This window comes from Saimiri boliviensis, chromosome 3, assembly GCF_048565385.1.
Source record: "Saimiri boliviensis isolate mSaiBol1 chromosome 3, mSaiBol1.pri, whole genome shotgun sequence".
Lineage (NCBI taxonomy): Eukaryota > Metazoa > Chordata > Mammalia > Primates > Cebidae > Saimiri > Saimiri boliviensis.
Window position 1 is genome coordinate 178541240 of NC_133451.1, and position 21678 is coordinate 178562917.

Below are 21678 nucleotides of genomic sequence, written 5' to 3' on the forward strand. Positions count from 1 at the left end.
TAGATTTTGGTGTCTGCAGGGAGTCCTGAAACCAATCCCCCTTGGATCCTGAGGAACCACTGTAATCACGTTTTTCTAAGAGATAAAAGGAAATTGAGTGGAATTAAGGCTAGGTTATCCAAGTGCACCTGATTCCTGACAAGGCCAGGCTGAATGATGAGCAGGACTTTGAATTACTTTGACAGAAGTGTATGTTATAAAGTGCCCACTCAATCATCAGTGACGTGAGCAGCCCAGAGCCAGGAGTTTCCACAGAAATGTTCACCTAACTTCGTTACCCTCAGTGAGTTGTGAGAGTACCTCTCCTGAACCCACAAAACAGGTACAATCAAGGTCCACCTTCCCATTCATGGACTTTCCCCCTTCATGGCCTCACACAATGTCACAGCTGTAAGAGCTGACCTTGTCTGACCTCCCAAGAGAAGATGTCTTATCCAAGGTCACAAAGCTACCAAGTGTCAGCCGAGTTGAGAAGCAGCTGGTCCTATTCTTTGACTCTCTGGGCCACCCCACCCTGGGGAAGTGCTATCAGTGTGAGGCCCATAGTCCCTGAAAGCATCACAGAGATAGGTGAAGATGGGGAGAGAGCTTCTCCTCTCTTAGTGAAAGACAGGAATAATCATTAACTTTGCTTAGTAGTGCACAATGAACAAGCGTAGTAGATGAGTGAGAAGCGAAGGAAAGAGAATCGGACTTGGAATCCAGGAGCTGAGATGACCTTAGGGACACTCTTCTGCCTCAGGCCACCCTGAGGAATTGGAAGCTTCTAACTGGGCTGGATGGGTAGCTCTTACTCACTGGTGCTTGTTCTTGGCATGAAAAGGTGACTGGGGGAAGTGGGGAGATTTTTTTTCATTGCATTTTAGCTTTTGGGGTACATGTGAAGAACATGCAAGATTGTGGCATAGGTACACACATGGCAGTGTGATTTGCTGCCTTCCTCCCCATCGGCTATATCTGGCATTTCTCAAGTGGGGATATTTTTAATGAGGCAACCATCATGGGGGTGGACAGTGAGTAATAAGCAAAGAAAGGCAGGTCAGTAGCAAAAAGGGAGAAGCCACGTCCTTTGAGCTTTTCTGAGAAATCCAAGTGATATGCAGCTAGAGAGGTGTGGCTGGGGATGACAGTGGGTCAGAAACTCGGCAGGAGGACACTGATCAGATCAAGTAAAGAAAGCCACGTGGGGAAGGATGAGGACCTCAGTGATTGCTCTGAAGAAAAACAAAGTAGCTTCATGGGAGTAGATGAATTCAGATCAAGGGAGTGAGCCTGGGCAGAAGTTATGAGTAAAGAGAGGTGGCGTTCTGCAATGCGAATCAAGAGCCCGTTGAATTATGCAGGGGTGAGGATGTTGGTGATAGGGCAGACAGCTCCCGGGGCAGAAGGGCTGGAATGCAATCGGTGCCCCACAGAAAGGACCAAGGTCTACTGTCCCAGCAACCCGAGTTCACACCTAAAAGCAAGGCTGTAGGATCAAGTCACCCAAACCCTTGCATCTTAATGTATTCTGCACATGCATAACGTCATGGAATTAAGTGTCTGGAGCACTAAAGGCCACGATCGGCTGGGGTTGAAACTCAAATTCGAAACATGAATGAGCTCGATGACAAAACTACGGAGCATGCTTCTTCTCCATTTAAATTCTTTGTATGATTGGGCTTTCAAACGTTCACACTGGACAGTTACACTATTGGGCATTTTTCATAACACGAATGTGTTAGGACAGAAACTGAAAGCCCCATCCTCTCTTACTCCATTTTTGCACGTCCAGTACCTTTCCAAAAAGGAAACCCTGCACGCCTCCCCCCAGGCTTTCAGAGCGCTCAGCGTGCTGCGTTTGGCCTCAGCCCCTTGGGTTCCTCCCGTGGAGTCCGGATCTCTCCGCTCTCCTTCCTCGACGTTCACAGGCCCGTCCCGGACGGCGCAGCGCCGCCTCTGCTCTCAGCTCCCTGAGAGCCTCAGAGTAAGTCAACGCACTGGGGCCCCTGCCTACCCGAAACCTAGATTCTGCCTCCAGAACACCGGGGATACGGAAACCGAAAACGCCTCACGGTGGAGAAACGAAAGCGAAACTGACGCCCTAGCTCGGAGCTGGCGCGCGGGGCTGCATATTAACGCCGGCGCCGCTGCGGGGGCTCAGAGCCCCGGGCCCCGCCGCGCGCGCGCTCCCTCCGCCAGGCGCGGCGCCCCGGCCCGCTCCGCCTCTTCCCGCCGGACGCGCGGCGCTCACGCTCCCGGGACACCGGGGGTCCGGGGTCGGGTGAGGACTGCGGGTGACGCGGGGTGTCTCCCCGGAGCCTGGAGCGGAGCCGTCCCGCGGGGCTTCTGGGTTTCCTTCCGCATCCAGATGGGCCGGGCGGGGAGGGGGCCCGAGGGCTTCGCGTGCGCGGGGAGGTGGGGCGCCCACGGGGCTCGGGCAGGCGGAGGTCCGGCTTGGGGAGGCGGGGAAGAGGGACAGGACAGTGCTCAGGCATTTGAGGGGTCCTCTTCACTCGAGGGGGCCACCACGCCTGGATAACTTTTGTATTTTTAGTAGAGACGGGGTTTTACCATGTTGGCTAGGCTGGTCTCGAACTCCTGACCTCAGGTGATCCGCCCGCCTCGGCCTCCCAAAGTGCTGGGAAGGCAGATGTGAGCCCCTGCGCCTGGCCTCATCTCCTCCTCTTTATCGTGGCACTTCATGAGGGGAGACATATTGACGAGAAAATGAGGGTCCTCGGATCTGGGCACAGTCAACCCAACCTGGACAGGGACCGCAGCAAGCCGCTTTCTTTTTTCCCGTCTTGGATTTAAGTTCTCAGTAGCGGAAATCAAGTTTTACTATTTCCCTGGAAAGGTACTTCGTTCTCTTTCCCCGTCTTGTTTGTTTACCAAGTTACATACATAAATGTGTAATAAACACCTCAAAGCTTTCCATAATCGAAGAAGCTGACATCGTCCGTGATGGGGTCTTAAAGATTATGAAAGCTCCTAATGACGGCTAGAAAAAGCGGCCAGAACTAGTCAGAAGCAAGTCCTTTAAAGACGCAATAAGAAGTCCAAGCTAAAACATCAACGAGATACAGACCTTTGTGATTTCCAGTGTTCTTCTGAAAGCAGTAACTTATCAATCAATGAACCTAAGATTTGCTGTTTGAAGTTTAGCGGAGCTCAGGTGCTGAGAGTTGAGGATACTAAATACTTGAGAGTGGGTTCTGCTTCCAAGGCTCTTCCCCTTCTATCCCAAAGATATTGGAGGTAGTTTAGTGTGAATCCTTCCTGATATTCTACAAAGAAAGAAACAAGTTTCCGTCTATAGTTCCTCTCTCTCTCTCTGCCTCTCCATCCATCCATCTGTCCATCTCTAGATCTATACACTTTAAAAGATATTTTGGCTGTCCCACTGGTGTGCTTTGCTCACTTCATGACTAATTGGTACCTCTCAGTCTCATTTAGTAATTGCTGTATGATATCCCATGGTATGTTGGGTCATAACTGATCAGTTTTTTTGAAGTAGAAGAGAAAGACATTAAACGAAAATTAAATGTCCTTCTCTAGTACTTTCCCCTTCATGCTCAGTCTCACAGTTTTAGTCCTCCTGAGGCGTTACTCCATAAATTTCTTTCTCAGTTGCTTATAAATTATATGCTTACAAATCGGTTTTTTGTTTTACCAACTTTCGATAGACTCCATCCACTCCCTGTGAAAGAAACGTCTATGCTACCCACTTTGCCTTCCAATATGAGTTCTATATTTTTAAAAATTCTTCCCAGGATTAGCTTTATGACTTTTAATAAAATACCCGTGTTAATTTTCATCCTTGGTTATATGGATATGGGTGGAAATCTCTGCAGTTTCTACTGCTGCAGCCTCGTTTTCTGCTCTGTAGGTATGGAGACCTGCTGGTCTTCATAAAAATGGTTACATCAGTAAAACAAACAGCAGATTATAAAAAGGGTTATATAAGTAACCCTTTTTATATTTAAAAAACCCCTTTTTATAACCTGCTGTTTCTTTTACTAATGTAACCATTTTTAAGGCAACTCATAGTTTATTTGGAAATACAATTCTCTAAAAAATGTACCCAGCTTCTGATGCTCTAGTTAGTTCCCTATGTCATTAATTACACCCAGAGAGTTTCTGTTCATCCTTCATTCCCTCTCAGATTAGCGGAATCTGTCTTAAGTTCGTTTGAAATGATAGTCTGGCTTGAGAAGGGCACACCTCCATGTCATATTTCCGGCAAGGCTAAGTCCTTTTGTTTAACTGAGAGTTCTTTATGAATCTATGTTGAGCAAGTTTTTTTTTTTCCCCCCAGTCTTGTCACTTTTTATTTGCAGTACAGAAGCTGTCACCTGTGTGATCCAAATTTCTTGGCTTCCCTCCCCTCCCTTCCCCCTCCCCTCCCCTTCCCTCCGCTCCTTTCCCTCTCCCTCACCCCTCCCTCTCCCCTCCCTTCCCCCCCTTCCCTTAATCTCTTTCCTTCCTTCTTTTCTCTCTTTCCTTCCTTCTTTTCTCTTTCTCTTATATCTTTTCTTTCTTGGACGGGTCTCACTTTGTTACCCAGGCTGGTCTCAAACTCCAGGCCTCAAGCGATCCTTCCACATCAGCTTCCCAAAAGGCTGGGATTATAGGTGTGAGCCAGTGTCCAGCCAATTGTCTTCCTTCTAGCTCTGCTTATCTCTTTTTCCCTTTCTTCTTTAGTCATAGCTCCTCAAAACCAGCAACTAAAACACTATACACTGACCTTCAACCTTTTCCAGTCACTTTTCTGGGAGTATCAGGCTTGCTGGCACATGGTTGGCTTCCTAGTTTTGAAGGGGATGATTTCTACCAGATATTTTGCTCTGCATCACTTTGGTTTCCAGCTTTTAAGCCCAAGAAGCCTAGTGTCTCACTGCCTGTTGTTATCTGTCCATTAGGTTGGAGCTACACACCATGTTTGCTTGATTTTATAATCCACGTCTTCTCTTTTTACATCTAAGATGAGGATGCAAATTACAAATCTGTGGTATGTTATAGTTTAATTGGTAGTATTAAGAAAATTAGTGGTACACAAAATGATGGTGCATCTTGCTATTCATGGCTTTTTAGATGAAAAGAATGATAGAACTGTATGAATATGTAAAGATAGGAAGCATTTCACTTCTGTACTAATTTCTGTACCAGTAAGGGAATGCTAACTTCTGTAGCAATTACAACTTCTGAATTTCAATGGCATTACACAATAGAAATTTATATATTGTCCTTCTAAGAGTTCAAAGCAGATGTTCCTGGCCAGTGGGCCTGAGAGTGATTCAGGGACCCAGTTTCTTCCATATGGTAGTTCCACTGTTCCCTGGATTCTTAATATTCTTTGCACCTAACTTTTCAGAAGAGTAGTAAGAATAGAGAAAGGATACCTACTTCTCAAAAGTCTGTCACTTCCACTCATATTCCACTGGTAAGAACTAATTTCATGATTAGCTCCAGATGCAAAAGAATGGGGAAAATCTAGTCATTGGCCAGACAGCTACTTCTTAGTGATAATTCTTTCATGTGGAAGGAGGAGCATGAATTTTAGTGGATAGTTAATGACTCTGATCTGATACATATGATTTTTTTTTTCAAATTTTTTAACTTCAGTCAGAATCCAAAAGAAAGTTTTCACAGTACAATTGGTAGATAAATACCTTGTTTCTTAATCTATAGGATTTCTTTCTCTTTCTCTCCTTCATCTCTGACTCTGTCTTTGTCTCCCCTCACCATTCTCTATTAGTTCTTATAATTAGAGGCATGAACAGTTTTTTTTTAAACTTTTTATATTTTTGTTAAGAGTTCACATAGATGGTGTCATATTCCATTCAGCGACAGAGAATGTCTTACCATCACTATTTTTATGATGTTAGTATCCATTGATGTTCAATGTCTAGATCCATTAATTCATTAGATATTTCAAAATGAGGAAAATATAAATTCCTCATCGCTTTTACTTTTTGAACTAGGTGACATCTATAAAGACAAACTTCTCATATAATATTTGCTTTATCAGGGTTATACTTTGTATTGACAATGGGGGATACGTGTTTGATTTTTTTTTCATTGCAAAACATGTTCTTTTTAAAAACTTTTATTGTTTAAATCTTTATTTTTTGATTTATCTTCTCTCTTAGTTTGCTAACACTGCCATAACAAAATACTATAGACTGGTGGCTTAAACATTTCTCACTATTCTGGGGGCTGTGAAGTTCCAGAGCAAGATTCTGGCTGATTCAGTTTCTGGTGAGGGCTCTCTTCCTGGCTTGTACATGCCTACCCTCTTGCTGTGTCCTGTATCCTCACATGACAGACAGAGAGACAGAGACGGGGGGGGGGAGAGAGAGAGAGAGAGAGAGAGAGAGAGATTGATTATGAGCTCTTGGATATTGCTGCTGCTGCTGCTTCTTCTTCTTCCTCTTCCTCTTCCTCCTCTCCTTCTACCCCTTCCTATTTTGATGGAGTTTCACTCTTGTTGCCCAGGCTGGAGTGCAGTGGCGCAATCCTCACCCCAACCTCCACCTCCTGGGTTCAAGCGATTCTTCTGCCTCAGCTTCCTGAGTAGCTGGGATCACAGGCATGCAGCACCACGCCCAGCTAATTTTTGTTATTTTTAGTTGAGGTGGGGTTTTTCCATGTTGGTCAGCCTGGTCTCAAACTCCTGACCTCAGGTGATTCACCCACTTGGGCCTCCCAGATCGCTGGGATTACAGGTGTGAGCCATTGCACTGGGCCTCTGATGTTTTTTCTTAAGAAGATACCAATCCTGTCAGATAAGGGCCCTATCCTTATTGCCTCCTGTAATGCTGATTATCTCCCAAAGCCCCCTTCTCCAATTACTATCACAGTGGGGTTTAGGGCTTTAAAATACGAATTTTAGGGGGGACATAAATCTTCAGTATATAGCATTATCTTTGGATGCTATTTCTAGACTCCATATGTATATATATATAAATGATAATAATAGCATTCCTACTCTTTTCCTACCAGTTTTCCCTCTTAGTACTTCTCAAATTGGTTAGCTATTTTAATATATTATCAATGTTCAAAGTATTTACATTTCAGTTCTCTGAATAAATTAAGTATATCCGTTAGAATAAAAATTGAACAACAACCAAAAAAACCATAACATAACTATATACATAGTATTCATTATGGAGTCAAGTCTTGTGATTAAATCCAAATAGGAGAAGCATCCTACATCCATTAAAACTTGATTACAGTAGACTTTTCAAAGCATTAAAGAGGATGTAAGTCACTGGTCATGTGTCAGAGCGTTCGGTGTTGATCAATGTTATAAGAGCTGACTTTAATCAGTTTTCACTGTGTCCAGGTACTCTTTAAGCAGTGTATGTGTTAATACATTTTATCCTGACAGCCCTAGGAGAATAACATCATTCTAAATTTGCAGACAGGGAACAGAAACAGAGACGGTAAACAATTTACCTCAGGCCACACAACTAGTTAGTTGTACAATTAGGAATTCCACCCAGGCATCCTGGTTTCAGAGCTCATGTCCTTATTCACTTTAATGCTTCTTTTGTTTTCATTCTTTTGTGGCTAAAGTGTCTTTTCTCTTTGTCAGATTTTAGATTTTCTTTTTATCTTTGGAGCACTGAAATTTTATCAGGATGTGTCTAGCTGTAGCTTTCTCTTTTTTCATCAAACTTGTTTTGTTTTTGGAGAACCTTTTAAATCTAGGGACTCATATTTTTCTTTAGCCCTGAGCCAGTCTTCTTAAATTACATCTTCTCACTTTATGTTTTTGATTATTTTAATCACCCATTCTGGTATCCCAGTTATTTCCTCTGGGATTTTAAAAAATGGATTCTATAAGCTTTGATCAGTCTTTCATGTGTATTAATGTTTCTCTTATTTTTATCTCATTGTGTTTCTGGACTCTGTCTTTTAACTTGGGATTCTGTGTTACTGTTCAGGAAACTAATTTATTTTGTATCTGCAATCTTGCTTTTTTATTGCATTTTAGGTTTTGGGGTACATGTGAAGAACATGCAAGATTGTTGCATAGGTACACACATGGCAGTGTGGTTTGCTGCCTTCCTCCCCTTCACCTATATCTGGTGTTTCTCCCCATGCTATCTCTCCCCAACTCCCCACCCCGCCACTGTCCCTCCCCTACTTCTTCCCGACAGACCCCAGTGTGTAGTGCTCCCCTCCCTGTGTCCATGTGTTCTCATTGTTCAACATGCGCCTATGAGTGAGAACATGCGGTGTTTGATTTTCTGTTCTTGTGTCAGTTTGCTGAGAATGATGGTTTCCAGGTTCATCTGTGTCCCTACAAAGGACACGAACTCATCGTTTTTTGTGGCTGCACAGTATTCCATGGTGTATATGTGCCACATTTTCCCTGTCCAGTCTGTCATTGATGGGCATTTGGGTGGGTTCCAGGTCTTTGCTATTGTAAACAGTGCTGCAATGAACATATGTGTGCATGTGTCCTTATAATCCTTTGGATATACAGCCAGTAATGGGATTGCGGGATCAAATGGAATTTCTATTTCTAGGTCCTTGAGGAATCGTCACACTGTCTTCCGCAATGATTGAACTAATTTACACTCCCACCAACAGTGTAAAAGTGTTCCTATTTTTCCACATCCTCTCCAGCATCTGTTGTCTCTCCATTTTTTTAATGATTGCCATTCTAACTGGCGTGAGATGGTATCTCAATGTAGTTTTGATTTGAATTTTCAAGACTGCTTTCTTGTTCCTGTATTTTTTTTCTTTTCAACAGCAGTATGCAAACTCTTATTTCATAGATTCAATATCTTTGATTCTCTATGAAAATTCTAGTTGGAATTTTTAAAAGTTCTCTTCTGCTTTTTTAAGAATATTTTGATTTTTTTGGTTTGTTTCTTTGTCTTTATTTTTGGTGTTTATTTTCTGTCTGGTTAGTATTTTATATTTGATGATCCTTACTTTTATATGGATATTATACATTTTAAAAATTACAGTGCTTACTAAAAAAGCTGACTGAGGTTTTCCTAACCTGTCTCTCTCTTAAATGGGAGGGAGTCTTTGAATGACCACTCCACTCATTCCTTCTGGGCTCATCTAAAATGTCACTTTCTTGGAGATACTGTCTGTAGCAATCCTGTTCAATTCATTAAAACTCTTTTATTTTTTAAATCATACTTAACTTTCACATATTTAAATTTTTATTGATTTTTTTTCTACCAGATGATAAGTTCCTAGAGTGCAGCAAAGCCCACTTTTGTCCATTTCAGTGTACTCCCATGCCCAAGTGTAGTGCGGTCACACAGCAGGTGTTTGTTCATTCAGTAGTTGTTGAATAAATGCATTCTGTTTGCTTTCCCTTCAGTTTCAGAGACTGTACTTACTTTGGTTATAAATACTTTTCTACCTACCAATCCTGTGCAATATTGAGTTCTAACCTTATTTCGCTGCTGTTCTTAACGGTTGGTATGAAGTGAAGACGTGAGTTCTCCCAGAATCGGCTCCCAAAACAGGGATTTGAGGGCAAATCGTTCATTTTGGTGTTACAGAATATCCAGGAGACTGGAGAGACCAGTGGGTGAAACGAGAGGATTTTATTAAGCTGACCACCAGCTCAGCAAATTAGCATCCCAAGTCTGAGCCCCGGAGAAATAAAATGGGGTACTTTTATACATCCAGGATGACGTAGCAGCTAACATGTTTATGGAAGTCAGAACAAAGAACAGTTAATTAATTTGCAACATGTCTTGTGATGCATATTACATTTGAAAAATAGTGTTTTGAGAAACTCATTGTAGATTTTTTGAGTGTTATCTTGCCCTGTGACCTTGCAGCTGGTTAGCAATGAAAACAGGAGTCTTGAGATGCCTGGTAACTTTGCTTAGAATGTGGGAAGAATAGATAAGGTAGATTTTACAGGGAGGGAATTAATTTTAAGCAGTGCTGGGGGTTAGGTTTTATATTAAACAGCATACAACACAGCAAAATGTATTTTTTATATAGCAACTACAAATTATTAGGTTTTATTTTTACTATTACTGCTATTATTTAATTCCCTTCTTCATTGGGAGTGATCAGTAGTGGCCAGAAACTTATTTTGGGAGTGACCCAGAGTTACTAATCAGCAACCTTCAGTGATTTCTTCTACCTGTGATGTATACTCATTTCATCAGTTGTTTTTAGTAATCAGGTGACTTCATATTTCTATTTCTAGTCCAGAAACCTGGCCACCTTTCAGCATGCTTTATCCGAGCCCCGTCATCCACCCTCTTGTCCTTGCTAGGATCCGAGGTGTCATCCATGACACTCCCACCTCTCCCTTCCCGTGTGGAATCTATTGTCAAACTATGTCACATTTATCTTCACAGTGTCCCCCTGATAAATCCACGTCTCTCTAGGTCTGAATAGCACCCCATTAGTTCAAACCACCATCGTCTTTCTGCAGGACTATTTCAGTAGCTTTCTCTATGCACTTCCCCATCTAATTTCTTCTCTGTACTAAAGATAGAGTAATGTTTACCAAATGCAAGTGTGATCAAATTACAACCAGTTTAGAACCCATCAATGGCTGAATTGTGCTCTGAAGGTAAAGATGAAACACCTTAAAATTCCTTAAAAGACTGCATGGCTTCCTTTTTCTCTATCGTTAGCTGACCTTTTTCTGTATCCTTATCTGACTTTACTTATCCTTTTCTCTAACCTTATCTGAAACAACCGTACCCTCTGCTGCAGCAACACTAATGTCTTTTCTGAATCTGCTACTTTCCATACTGTCCCGTCACAGGTCACAGGACCTTTGCACTTGCTGTTCCCTTTGCCAAGAATACTTTGTGTTGCTTTTTGAGGAGCAAATTAACTATAAGGGAGTATTCTTTCCTTCACATCTCATTAATTCTTTAGGGAAGCCACACCCATATCTGTGCCTTTTGTCACATTTGTGATTTGAAATTCTTTGTATGATTATTTGATCAATCTTTGCTTTTTTACTAGACTGCTTGCTCTGTGGAAATTGTAACCATATTTTTTGGGTTCATTTTCTTTGTTTTAGGAATAAGTACAGTTCTAATTTTTTTTCTTTTGTTACAGGGGTGCCATTTACATCAAATATAGGCATTTTAGAGGTGCCAAAATAAAATATATCAGCCATATTTAATAAAATCCAGTTCTACTCTTCTACCCTGTAGCTCAAGAAGCAGCAACAATGGGTAATTCTCAATCTTTGATATTAGCAGTCTATAAAACAACAATCTGGTGAGATATTGAGATTCAGTAATATTACAAAGTAATTGGATATCCATATTTCCTTTTCTTAATAATTACTAAATTATATATACATGTAAACATATTGATGGTTCAAAATCTCTTTTTTTTAGGGTTAAAGGATCATGCAGTGTTTTTCAGGGAAATGACAGACTTAATTTTGTATGAAATGCCAAAAGCTGGGTAAGTATTGTGAATTATAAAAGAAAGAGCTATACTATTATATGCTCCGTGTATCCACATACCTCTTAACCCATATACACATACAGGATCACTCAACTGTTTATCTTGGAGCAGCTTGGAGATGATGGGAATGCACTCTTCTTCCTAGAGTTGTCATAGCTCTCACTGAACAGATTATTTCCTAAAGCAATCAGATTTATGGAGCTGGGGGTTATGTATGCCCTTATCCAGAATAACAGCCTTTAGAATCACATTCTCAAGTTCAAATCCTGGCTCTGCCATTTAGCATTGGAGAAATTCCTTTGCCTCTCTGGGCATAATTTTCTTTTAATAAAATAGTAATTGTGCTATCTCCTTCTTATAAAGGACAGTTGCTTAAATGAGGTATTTGAAAAGACATCATAGACTGACATGAGGCATGCAACAAATAGTAGCTTATGCAATAATAATAACAACAGCAACAAAGTCTCTGTGGAAATCATCTGTGATTTTTATTCTATTTTATTTTAGGTATTCCAGCATATTAAATGACTTTGTGGAATCTAATTTTTTTGTGATTGATGGAGACTCCTTGCTTGTCACATGCCTATGTGTAAAATCATTCAAGTGTGGACAGAATCTCCACTTCTTCTATCTGGTTGAATGCTATCTTGTGGATCTTATGAGTAACGGAGGACAATTTTCTATAGTTTTCTTCAAGGTAATGTATGATGATTGATGTCTTTTTAATCCTTTGAAAACTATAACTGAAATCTCTTAAGCTAAAGAGTATTTTACTTAAAATGAAGTATGTCATGGAAAATACAAAAAGGCAGATTAACAAAAGAAAATATTACCCATGATTTCACTACTCAGAGATATCCATTCTTTATTTTTTATTTTTTTATTTCCATTCTTTATTTTTTATTTATTAAGTTTTTTTTCTCTCAACTGTATGTTCGCACATTCACAATATAGACCAGGCACAAGTCTGGGATGAGGTGTATATAGGTAGGCTTACTCTAGTTCCCTTTCTATATAGTCAGTGTAAGAATTCAGTGTGTGGTAAGCACCAGGAAGCCCATTCTTTAGTTTTCAATATTTTATTATAAAAATTTCAAATATAGATAAGTTGAAAGGTTGTGTAACAAATATCTATATCTCCACCATCTATATCATACAATTACATTTTATTATACCTGTAAACTTATCCATGCCTTTGAATAACTTTTATTTTAGGGGTACATTTCATATTAGTTGTAGACATTACATTTTACTCTTAAACATTTCAGCATACTTGCCATTAACCGGAGTTTGGTACTTATCTGCAAGTTTTTTTTTTTTTTTTTTTTGATGGTAAAACTTGCATGAGGTGAAATGCACACATCTTAAATGTATTACAAAAAGTTTTTCACCAACCTAATGCCATTTAATGAGCTTTCAAGTGTGCACAGTATTTACCAGTGCATTGAGTTTTGACAAACGCCAAACTTTTGTTCCACAGGACGTCTTCTCATATCCCTACCAAGTTCATCCTCACTCCATCCCTCAGAAGCAACCACTGTTTAAATCCTTTCTATTGTATTTAGATTTGCCTATTCTAGAACTTTATTTATTTTAATTTTTTGAGATGGAGTTTTGCTCTTGTTGCCCAGGCTGGAGTGCAGTGGCACAATCTTTGCTCACCACAACCTCCACCTCCTGGGTTCAAGTGATTCTCCTGTCTTAGCCTCCTGAGTAGCTGGGATTACAGGTGAATGTCACCATAGCTGGCTAATTTTTGTATTTTTGGTAGAGACGGGGTTTCATCATATTGGTCAGGCTGTTTTCGAACTCCTGACCTCAGGTGATCTGCCTGTCTCGGCCTCTCAAAGTTCTAGAACTTTTAATAAGTAGAATTTTACAGTATGAACTTTTTGTATAAACCTTCTTTCATTCAACATAATGTTTTTGAGAGGCATCCATTTTGTTGTGTGTATCAGTATTTTGTTCCTCTTATGCAGTTTTACGCTGAATGACACAGAAGGAAACTAAAATTAACAACAGTTTATATGTAAGCTTGGTTCCTGTCTTAAGGAAAAGAACAAATCAACATGTTTTGTTAGAACATGTTAGAACATGTTTTGTTAGAACAAAAACAAAAACCCTCTAAAAACTTTCACATTACAGTCCCATTTTGTCAACTGGCAGCTGTCTGTGTCCCTTAAATCTTTGATTATCTGCTGCTTTCTGTGTAACAGGCTACAAAGCACACAGACTGTAACTATAGCTTACCAAAAAGGGATACATGGACCATATATATACCCATCACCCAGATACTCTAAACTAGTTTTGAAACATAAACTGCAGAAATCCTGTCTAATACAGCAAAAAAAGACTTTTTTTTTCTTCAGCTGCTAGTGACAACCAATGATGCAATGACAGGAGGGTACTCATCAGAAACATGACATGCCCTCATTTATCCTTTCTATTGCTAGGTTGTGTGTTCTTTCTTCTTGATTAATCTAGTTAGTGATTTATCAATTTTGTTGATGTTTTCAAACACCTAGCTTTTTAATTTTGTTAATTTTCTGTATTGTCTTTTTTTCTTTTTAGTTTCACTGATTTCTACTCTTGTCTTTATTTGTTTCTCTTGGGTTTTTCTTACTCTTTTTTCCACAAGCTTCTTAAATTGAAATTTTAAGCCAAGTTCTTTCTTCTTTTCTATTTATGAGCTGTAATTTTCTTGTAAGCCATATTTTAGCCACATATCACAAATCCGCATTTTTTTTTTTTACCATTTAATTAAAAATAATTTCTGACATCTCTTGTGATTCTTTTTTCTTTGACCAGTGGATTGTTTAGGAGTTTGTTGTTTTAAAAGCTGGAGATATTACACTGATAGATTTCAAAGTATCTAACAAAGCTCTAGTAACCCAAACAGCATGGTACTGGCATAAAAATGGACATTTGTACCAATGGAACAGAATGGAGAACCCAGAAATAAATTCACATATTTACAGCCAAATGATTTTTGACCAAAACATCAAGAATGTTCAATGGAAAGGACAATGTCTTCAGTAAATGGTATTCAGAAAATTGGATATTCACATGCAGAAAAATGAAACCAAACCCTCATTTTCACTACATAAAAATCAATTCAAAATGGATTAAGGACTTAAATGTAGGACCCAAAACTATGAAACTATTAGAATAAAACATAGGGGAAATGCTTCAGGACATTGGTTAGTGCAAAGATCTTATGAAAACCTCAGAAGCACAGGTAGCAAAAGCAAAAATAGACAACTGGGATTATATCAAACTAAAAAGTTTCTTCATAGCAAAGGAAATAATCAACAGAGTAAAGATACACCTTCAGAATGGGAAAAATGTTTGCCACTGTTTATTCTACAAGGAATTAATATCCAAGGATAAGCAGGGAACTCAAACATCTCAACAGCAAAAGTAAAAAAAAAAAGATAATCCAATTAAAATGTGGGCAACTGACCTGAATAGACATCTCTCAATAGAAGACATGCAAACGGCCAACACATATATGAAAGCGTAGTCAACGTTATTACTCATCAGAGAAATGCAAATCCAAACCATAATAAGATAGCATCTTACCCCATTAGAATAGCTATTGTCAGAAAGACAAAAAAAAAAATGCTAGTAAGGATATAGAGAAAGGGCAACTCATTTGCTGTTGGTACGAATGTGAATTAACTCAATAATATGGAAAACAGTATGGATATTCCTCAAAAAATGAAAACCAGAATTACTATGTGAACCATCAATCCCACTACTAGGTATATATTCAAAAGATAGGAAATTATTATGTTAAAGAGATATCTGCCTTCTTGTGTTTATTACAACACTATACATATAGCCAATATATGGAAACCAAGTGTTCATCAACAGATGAATAGATAGAAAATGTGGTGTACACATACACGGTATAATACTATTTGGCTATAAAAAATAAAATTCTGTCATTTGTGGCAACATGGATGACCTTGGAGAACATTATTACACTATAGAGTGGCTATAATTAACAGTAATTTATTGCATTTTTTTCAAATAGCTGGAAGAGCAGATTTGGCATGTTTTTCAACACACGCACACACAAACACACAAATAATTGTGTCTGATGTGATCAATACACTAATTACTCTGATTTGGTCATTACACATTATATACATGTATATCAAAATATCACCCCGTATTCCATAAATAGGGGCAATTAGTCCAGGTGAGCTGGCTCACACATGTAATAAGAACACTTTCAGAGGCTGAGGGGGGAGGATCACTTGAGGCCAAGTGTTTAAGACCAGCCTGAATAACAGAGTGAGATCCTGTTTCTACAATTATAATGTCACTTACTGATAATTTTATAAATTAAAGAAAGTGTTGTTTTAATGTATAAATGCTTGTTTTTTCTATTTGTGTTATTATTGATTTCTAATTTAATTCCACTGTGGTTCTAATTTAATTCCAATTTCAGTTATTTAAACATCTATTAGGATTTGTTTTGATGCCCAATATATGGCCTATTTTGGTGAATGTACCGTGTGTTCTTGGAAATAATATAGAGTCTACAGTTCTTGAATATAATCTTCTAGAAATGTCATTAAGTCAGAGTAGTTGATAGATAAAATTAATTTTTATCTGCAAAAGTAGATACTTATTTTAAGGACACCTAGGAACATGAGGTAGGAGGAAACTTCTCTCAACAATCTTTTTTTGCTCCCTGAATTTTTATCCTTAAATTCCAGGAAGCACTTTAGGATCAAAACTGAGACGAAATTTAATTTACATTCCAGTAGAATGGCAAATTCAATAGAGGCACTATCTTTATTTGAATTGATCTATATAAATATCCTCAACAGTGTATTATACTATGTTTTTTAAAAATTACGGATTGAATGGCTTCAAATTTTAACAAATCTCAACCCAAATACAAAAGTATATTATGAGCCCATTCCCTTATCCTACTCCTAGAGGCAATTGTTGTTTTACTGCTAAGAATTCTAGTCTATATTTGTTCAATCTTTTTACATAGGATTTTTTTTTTTTTTTGCAGGTGGGGATTAGTTTTGGCACCATCAAAAGTAAAAGCAGTGTTTTGATCGATACATATAGAAAAGTCAGGGTTCTTCTTAAATACTGACAGTCTAATAGACTAGATTGTCAATAAAAAAATGATTTAAAAAACCCAATTTTTAAAATCTTTTATTTTAAGTTCAGGGGTACATGTGCAGGTTTGTTATATAGGTAAGCTTGTGTTATGGGTGTTTGTTGTACAGATTATTTCTTCACCTAGATATTAAGCTTAGTGCCCAATAGTTATTTTTCCTGATCCTCTCCCTCCTCCTACCTTTCACCCTGCACTGTGCAGACCCCAGTGTCTGTTGTTCCCCTCTCTGTGTTGATATGTTCTCATTATTTAGCTCCGACTTCTCAGTGAGAGCACGTGGTTTTTGGTTTCTCTTTCTGCATTTGTTTGCTAAGGATAATAGCCTCCAGCTTCATCCATGTATCTGCAAAGGACACGATCTCCTTTTTTATGGATGCATAGTATTCCATGATGTGTATATACCACATTTTCTTTGTCCAGTCTATCATCGATGATTTAGTTTGATTTCATGTCTTTGCTATTGTGAATAGTGCTGCAGTGAACATGCATGTCTTTATGATGAAGCAGTAATGGGATTGCTGAGTTGAATGGTAGATTTGTCAGGAATTTCCAGTTTTCCACAATGGTTGAACTAATTTATACTCCCACCAATAGTGTTAAGCATTCCGTTTTCTCTGCAACCTCATCAGCATCTGTTGTTTTTTGCTTTTTAATAATAGCCATTCTGACTGGCAGATGGTTTCTCTTTGTGGTTTTGATTTGCATTTCTCTAATGATCAGGGATGTTGAGCGTTGTTAATATGCTTATTGGTGGCATGTATTTCTTCTTTTGAAAAGTGTCTGTTCATGTCCTTTGCCCACTTTTAAATGGGTTTTTTTTTCTTGTAAATTTGAAAAATTGAAATTTTGATTTGCTAAGAAAAGATTTACATTGTTTAAGGAGGACATGCATCACCTGGAACATATCTGCTAATAGTGATCCACATCAGCTTCTCAATTCAGGTGGAATATATCTATCCACTTGCTACTTTGATCCCTATTTAAACATAGAGAGTAAAAGAATTAGAAGTGAAGTAATAACATATGCCTGCTCAAATAAAGGAGAGGAGTCTATGTAATCCACATTTTGACTTGTGGCATACAGTTGTGAAATGAGTCAAGTTTAAGGCCCTTGAGAAAAACAATTAGATCACATGGGTTTGATTCTATATGGCTTTGTGCTGTAAGCAACAGAATTAACAAATCACCAAAGGAAGATTTCAAAAATGACATATTTTTCTTTCTCACCACAGGATGCTGAATGTGCATATTTTGATTTTCCTGAATTTCTTTCATTGAGAACTGCTTTAATTCTCCACCTTCAACACAACACCAACATTGATGTGCAAACGGAGTTTTCTGGATGCTTATCACAAGATTGGAAGTTATTCTTGGAACAGCATTACCCATATTTTCTGATAGTTTCAGAGGAAGGCCTGAGTGATTTACAAACGTACCTTTTTAACTTCTTAATCATACATTCCTGGGGAATGAAAGTCAATGTTGTGCTTTCTTCAGGGCATGAATCTGATACTCTCAGACTTTATGCACATATTATGGAAAGCACAGAGAGAAACCAAACTTTTTTGAAGAAGGTAATTGACATTAATAACTATAATTTTTTTGTCCTGATTGTTTGTTTTAATTCTCAAAATCTTTAACTCAATATTCTTTCTGTCTTCTTAGTGGAACCTATGATAGGCAGTCTCAGAAGAGGTAATACATTTAATAATGGTAACAATGATGATGATAGACATTCATTAAGCACTATACCAATTCCTTTTCCTAAATTTCTCTTAGTTCTCAGGATACTCCTATAAGGTTTGTGCATTATTATCTCTATCTATTCACATCTAATCATGGTATTATCACCTCATCCATAAAAGCATACTTGGAGTATTGAAGTAATTTGCTCATGTTAAGTACTTACTTGTGGTATAAGAAGAAATATAACTCTATCCCTAGTTGCTGTCACAGAGCTCCTAAAATTGGAATTTCTTGAGTAATAATAATGTCTTTTGTTATTTCTAAGTGCTGCTTTTGATCACATCTGAATTTTTCCTAATGAGGTGACCTAGGGTGGGGGCCCTGGATAGCCTCAGCATTGGGCTGGTCACCAAAAGGACCAAGCCATCAGAGGCTTGAAGTTTCAGTCCCAACCACCAACCTCTGGGAAGGGGAGTAAGAGAGGCTAGATATTAAACTCTATAAAAACTCTTGAACAGTAAGGTTTGTTGAACTCCCAGGTTGGGAAGGTCTGGCAGGGGCAGTACACCCAGGAAGTTACTGCAGCCACCTGCCCCTCTCCCCATACCTTGCCCTGTGCATCTGTTCCATCTGGCTGTTCCACAATTGTATCCTTCATGATAAACTGGTAATAGTAAGCAAACCAGTTTCCTTGAGTTCTGTGAACTATGTTAGCAAATTACCAAATGTGAGGAGGGAACCCCGGATTTGTAGCTGGTCCATCAGCATGTGAAGCCTAGCACTTGTGCTTCACGTCTGAAGTGGGAGGCAGTCTTGTTGGACTGAGTCCTTACCCTGTGAGGCCTGTGTTAACTCAGGGTGGTTAGTATCAGAATGGTATTCCGTTGTATGGCACCCAGTGGTGTCTGAAGAGAATGAGAGAATTATTGATTGGAAAATCCAGACTTTTTTTTGTTAGAGTGTTATAAGTAGAGAAGTGATTTTCCTTTATTAATAAAAGGTTGACAGTGGATTCAACAAAGGAGTATGTCTTTAGCTTCTATGTATTTAGCCATAGGGTGTCCTGCTGCCTAGATCTTGGAAAGCGAGAAATGCATTTAACTGAAAATCCGTGTGTTTAGAGGTGCATATGTTGAATGTAGGCAGTGAAATGATAGCAAACATGGAAAAAGGACTCTTAATGAGAAAGACATGAAGATTGACAAAGGAAGTAATGAGATAATTTCATTCTTTAACATAAACTAATGAAGTCTGTAGAATTTTCAAAGCATTTTAGAATTCCAATTTTATGATAAGTTCACTATTTTAGTATATCTGGCATTAGGTGTTAGAGACAGAATGCTTGTTCCCAGGTACTGCAAGGAAAAATTAGCTTTCAGACAAAATGTTTTCTCAGCAAGACAATTTTACTTTCTGCAGAAAGGGTGTTCCTGTTAGCCATCTTGCCTCGAGAGTACAATGAACAAAGGAAAGGCAGACATATTTATTCCTTATGCATTGGGTCCTTACTGCTGTGCCTGATCTCCATTGGTTGGGGCCACATCTCACAATCTAAACTGAACCCAATTGACTAACCACTTAAAACTTTTCTATATAGTACAGGCAATGGAGAAAAGGGAAAGGAGGAAGTCCAAATAAGGAAGGGGCATAGGCTGTGAGCTGGGACATGCCTGTGAGCACGTCCAGCACAGATATCTTGGTTAAAGTACAAGGACATAGAATGTACTTACTCCCTTGTGTCTAACAGCTACGTAGGATAGGGCTTAACAAGGAGTGATTAGCAAAAAGCAAGAAGGCTATGAAGAAAGTTAGTCTTTTTTGTCAGGAGAAAGTCATTTAATGTTTACATGTAGATATAGGAGATAATTATCTATAATATAACAATATAGTCAGTAGAAAGTCATTTAATATTTACATGTAGATGTAGGAGATACTTATATACACAGGATTGTGAAAATAATTTTTGTCTATAACAATATAGTCAGTAGAAAGTCATTTAATGTTTACATGTAGATATAAGAGATACTTAGAAGTCATATAAGCTCCAACTATTAGGAAAAACAGAGAGAAAGAAGAAAACATAATTGTTTTAAAGACTTAGATTTAAGAAGGCCAGATGAAATGCTATGATCCTATGATGAGGGAAGAAGATTCTGAAGACTGAGTTTTGTTCTGGCAAGTTTTGACTTTCTAACCACAAATGCTCTAGAGGTAAGATTTTTCTCACACACAAGTGTAAATGTATATATCAGTTTGAGGACTTTAAGTTGTGTGCTTTTGCACTTTTTTGGGAGAGGTATGTGCACCATAACAAACTCATATCTGGAGATACCATCCCTAGTATCTGTATCAGAGTATTTACAGTATAAATGAATTTATACTACATATATAACATTTATAAATTGAAAATATCCATGCCATAAGAATGTAATGAAGTTGCAGACAGAGTGCAAAGGTGTGCATTGCTCTAAAGCAATACTTATATTTTTTCCGGCACAAAATGGTGCCTTATCACATTTCATTCTTCTCTCTTTTTCATTTGGACATAGATTTATAAGGAAGGGAGACGTGGACCTTGCACAGGTCATGGTTACGTCACAGTGTGGCTTAGCTAAAGCCTGAGCACCATCCAGAGAAAATCATACGTTTTGCAGCAAACATCCTTACTCATGCCTTTTCTCTAAGTTTGCTCAAATTTGGTTAAATTTTAGTTACGTTTTTGTGAGATTTCATAATGTTATTAAAGGTGAACATTGGCACAAATTTTTGATTTAGAGTCTCTCTTTTACTCATTTTTAATTGAAAATGACCATGTGTTTTTCCAGGGCCTTCATAATAATGTCTGTTAAAGTAAAGGACTGAATTTTGTCATTCTCCCCAGAAAAGATAACAATGCATTGCCAGGCCTTCAAAACAAATTAGACTCAAGATTCTATAAGATTCTGTTTGTGCCAGGCACTGATCAGCAGTGTAAATATAAAATGAATAAAAATGCCAATAACTTTCTAGAAACACTGATCAAAATTTGCATTAAATCAACAGATCTTTCTTTTAAGATGTATGCATTCTGTCTTCCATTTGTTTTAGAAAGGATAATTAAAATCCAGAGCTATTATGCTCAGCAGGTTGCAAGAGACCTCTATCAATTTGTTTTCTTTCTTTTTTAAAATATGTATTTATATTTTATTGCACTTTAGATTCTGGAATACATGCAGGATTGTTGCATATGTACATACATGGCAATGTGGTTTTCTGCCTCCATCTCCATCACCTATATCTGGCATTTCTCCCCATGTTATCCCTCCCCAACTACTGACCCCCCACTGTCCCTCCCCTAGTCCCCTAGTCCCCCCACAACAGACCTCAGTTTGCAACTCTCTGCCCTCTGTGTCCATGTCTTCTCCTTGTTCAACACCCGCCTA

General features: G+C 38.6%; 1 protein-coding gene and 1 non-coding gene across 9 annotated transcripts in view; one reads left to right on the plus strand and one right to left on the minus strand.

Moving 5' to 3' along the window:
* The first annotated feature begins 1863 nt into the window (after positions 1-1863).
* Positions 1864-21678, plus strand: part of LOC101050820 (DExD/H-box helicase 60) — a 258453-nt gene continuing 238638 nt past the window's right edge. For 2 of the 8 annotated variants that reach the window (XM_074397008.1, XM_074397005.1), the window contains exons 1-4: positions 8809-11177; positions 11346-11415; positions 11926-12115; positions 17803-18144. In XM_074397008.1, the coding sequence (XP_074253109.1) occupies positions 11174-11177; positions 11346-11415; positions 11926-12115; positions 17803-18144 (606 nt within the window). In that variant the 5' untranslated portion in view covers positions 8809-11173. Of the gene's footprint in view, positions 1967-2182; positions 2264-2455; positions 2840-4904; positions 4994-8808; positions 11178-11345; positions 11416-11925; positions 12116-17802; positions 18145-21678 lie in introns of those variants that run through there. The other 6 variants (XM_074397000.1, XM_074397004.1, XM_074397001.1 and 3 more) reach the window with 6 other exon arrangements.
* Positions 12348-12476, minus strand: LOC120367797 (small nucleolar RNA SNORA51). Its single transcript, XR_005582080.1, has one exon. It is a non-coding gene; the product is annotated as a small nucleolar RNA SNORA51 (small nucleolar RNA).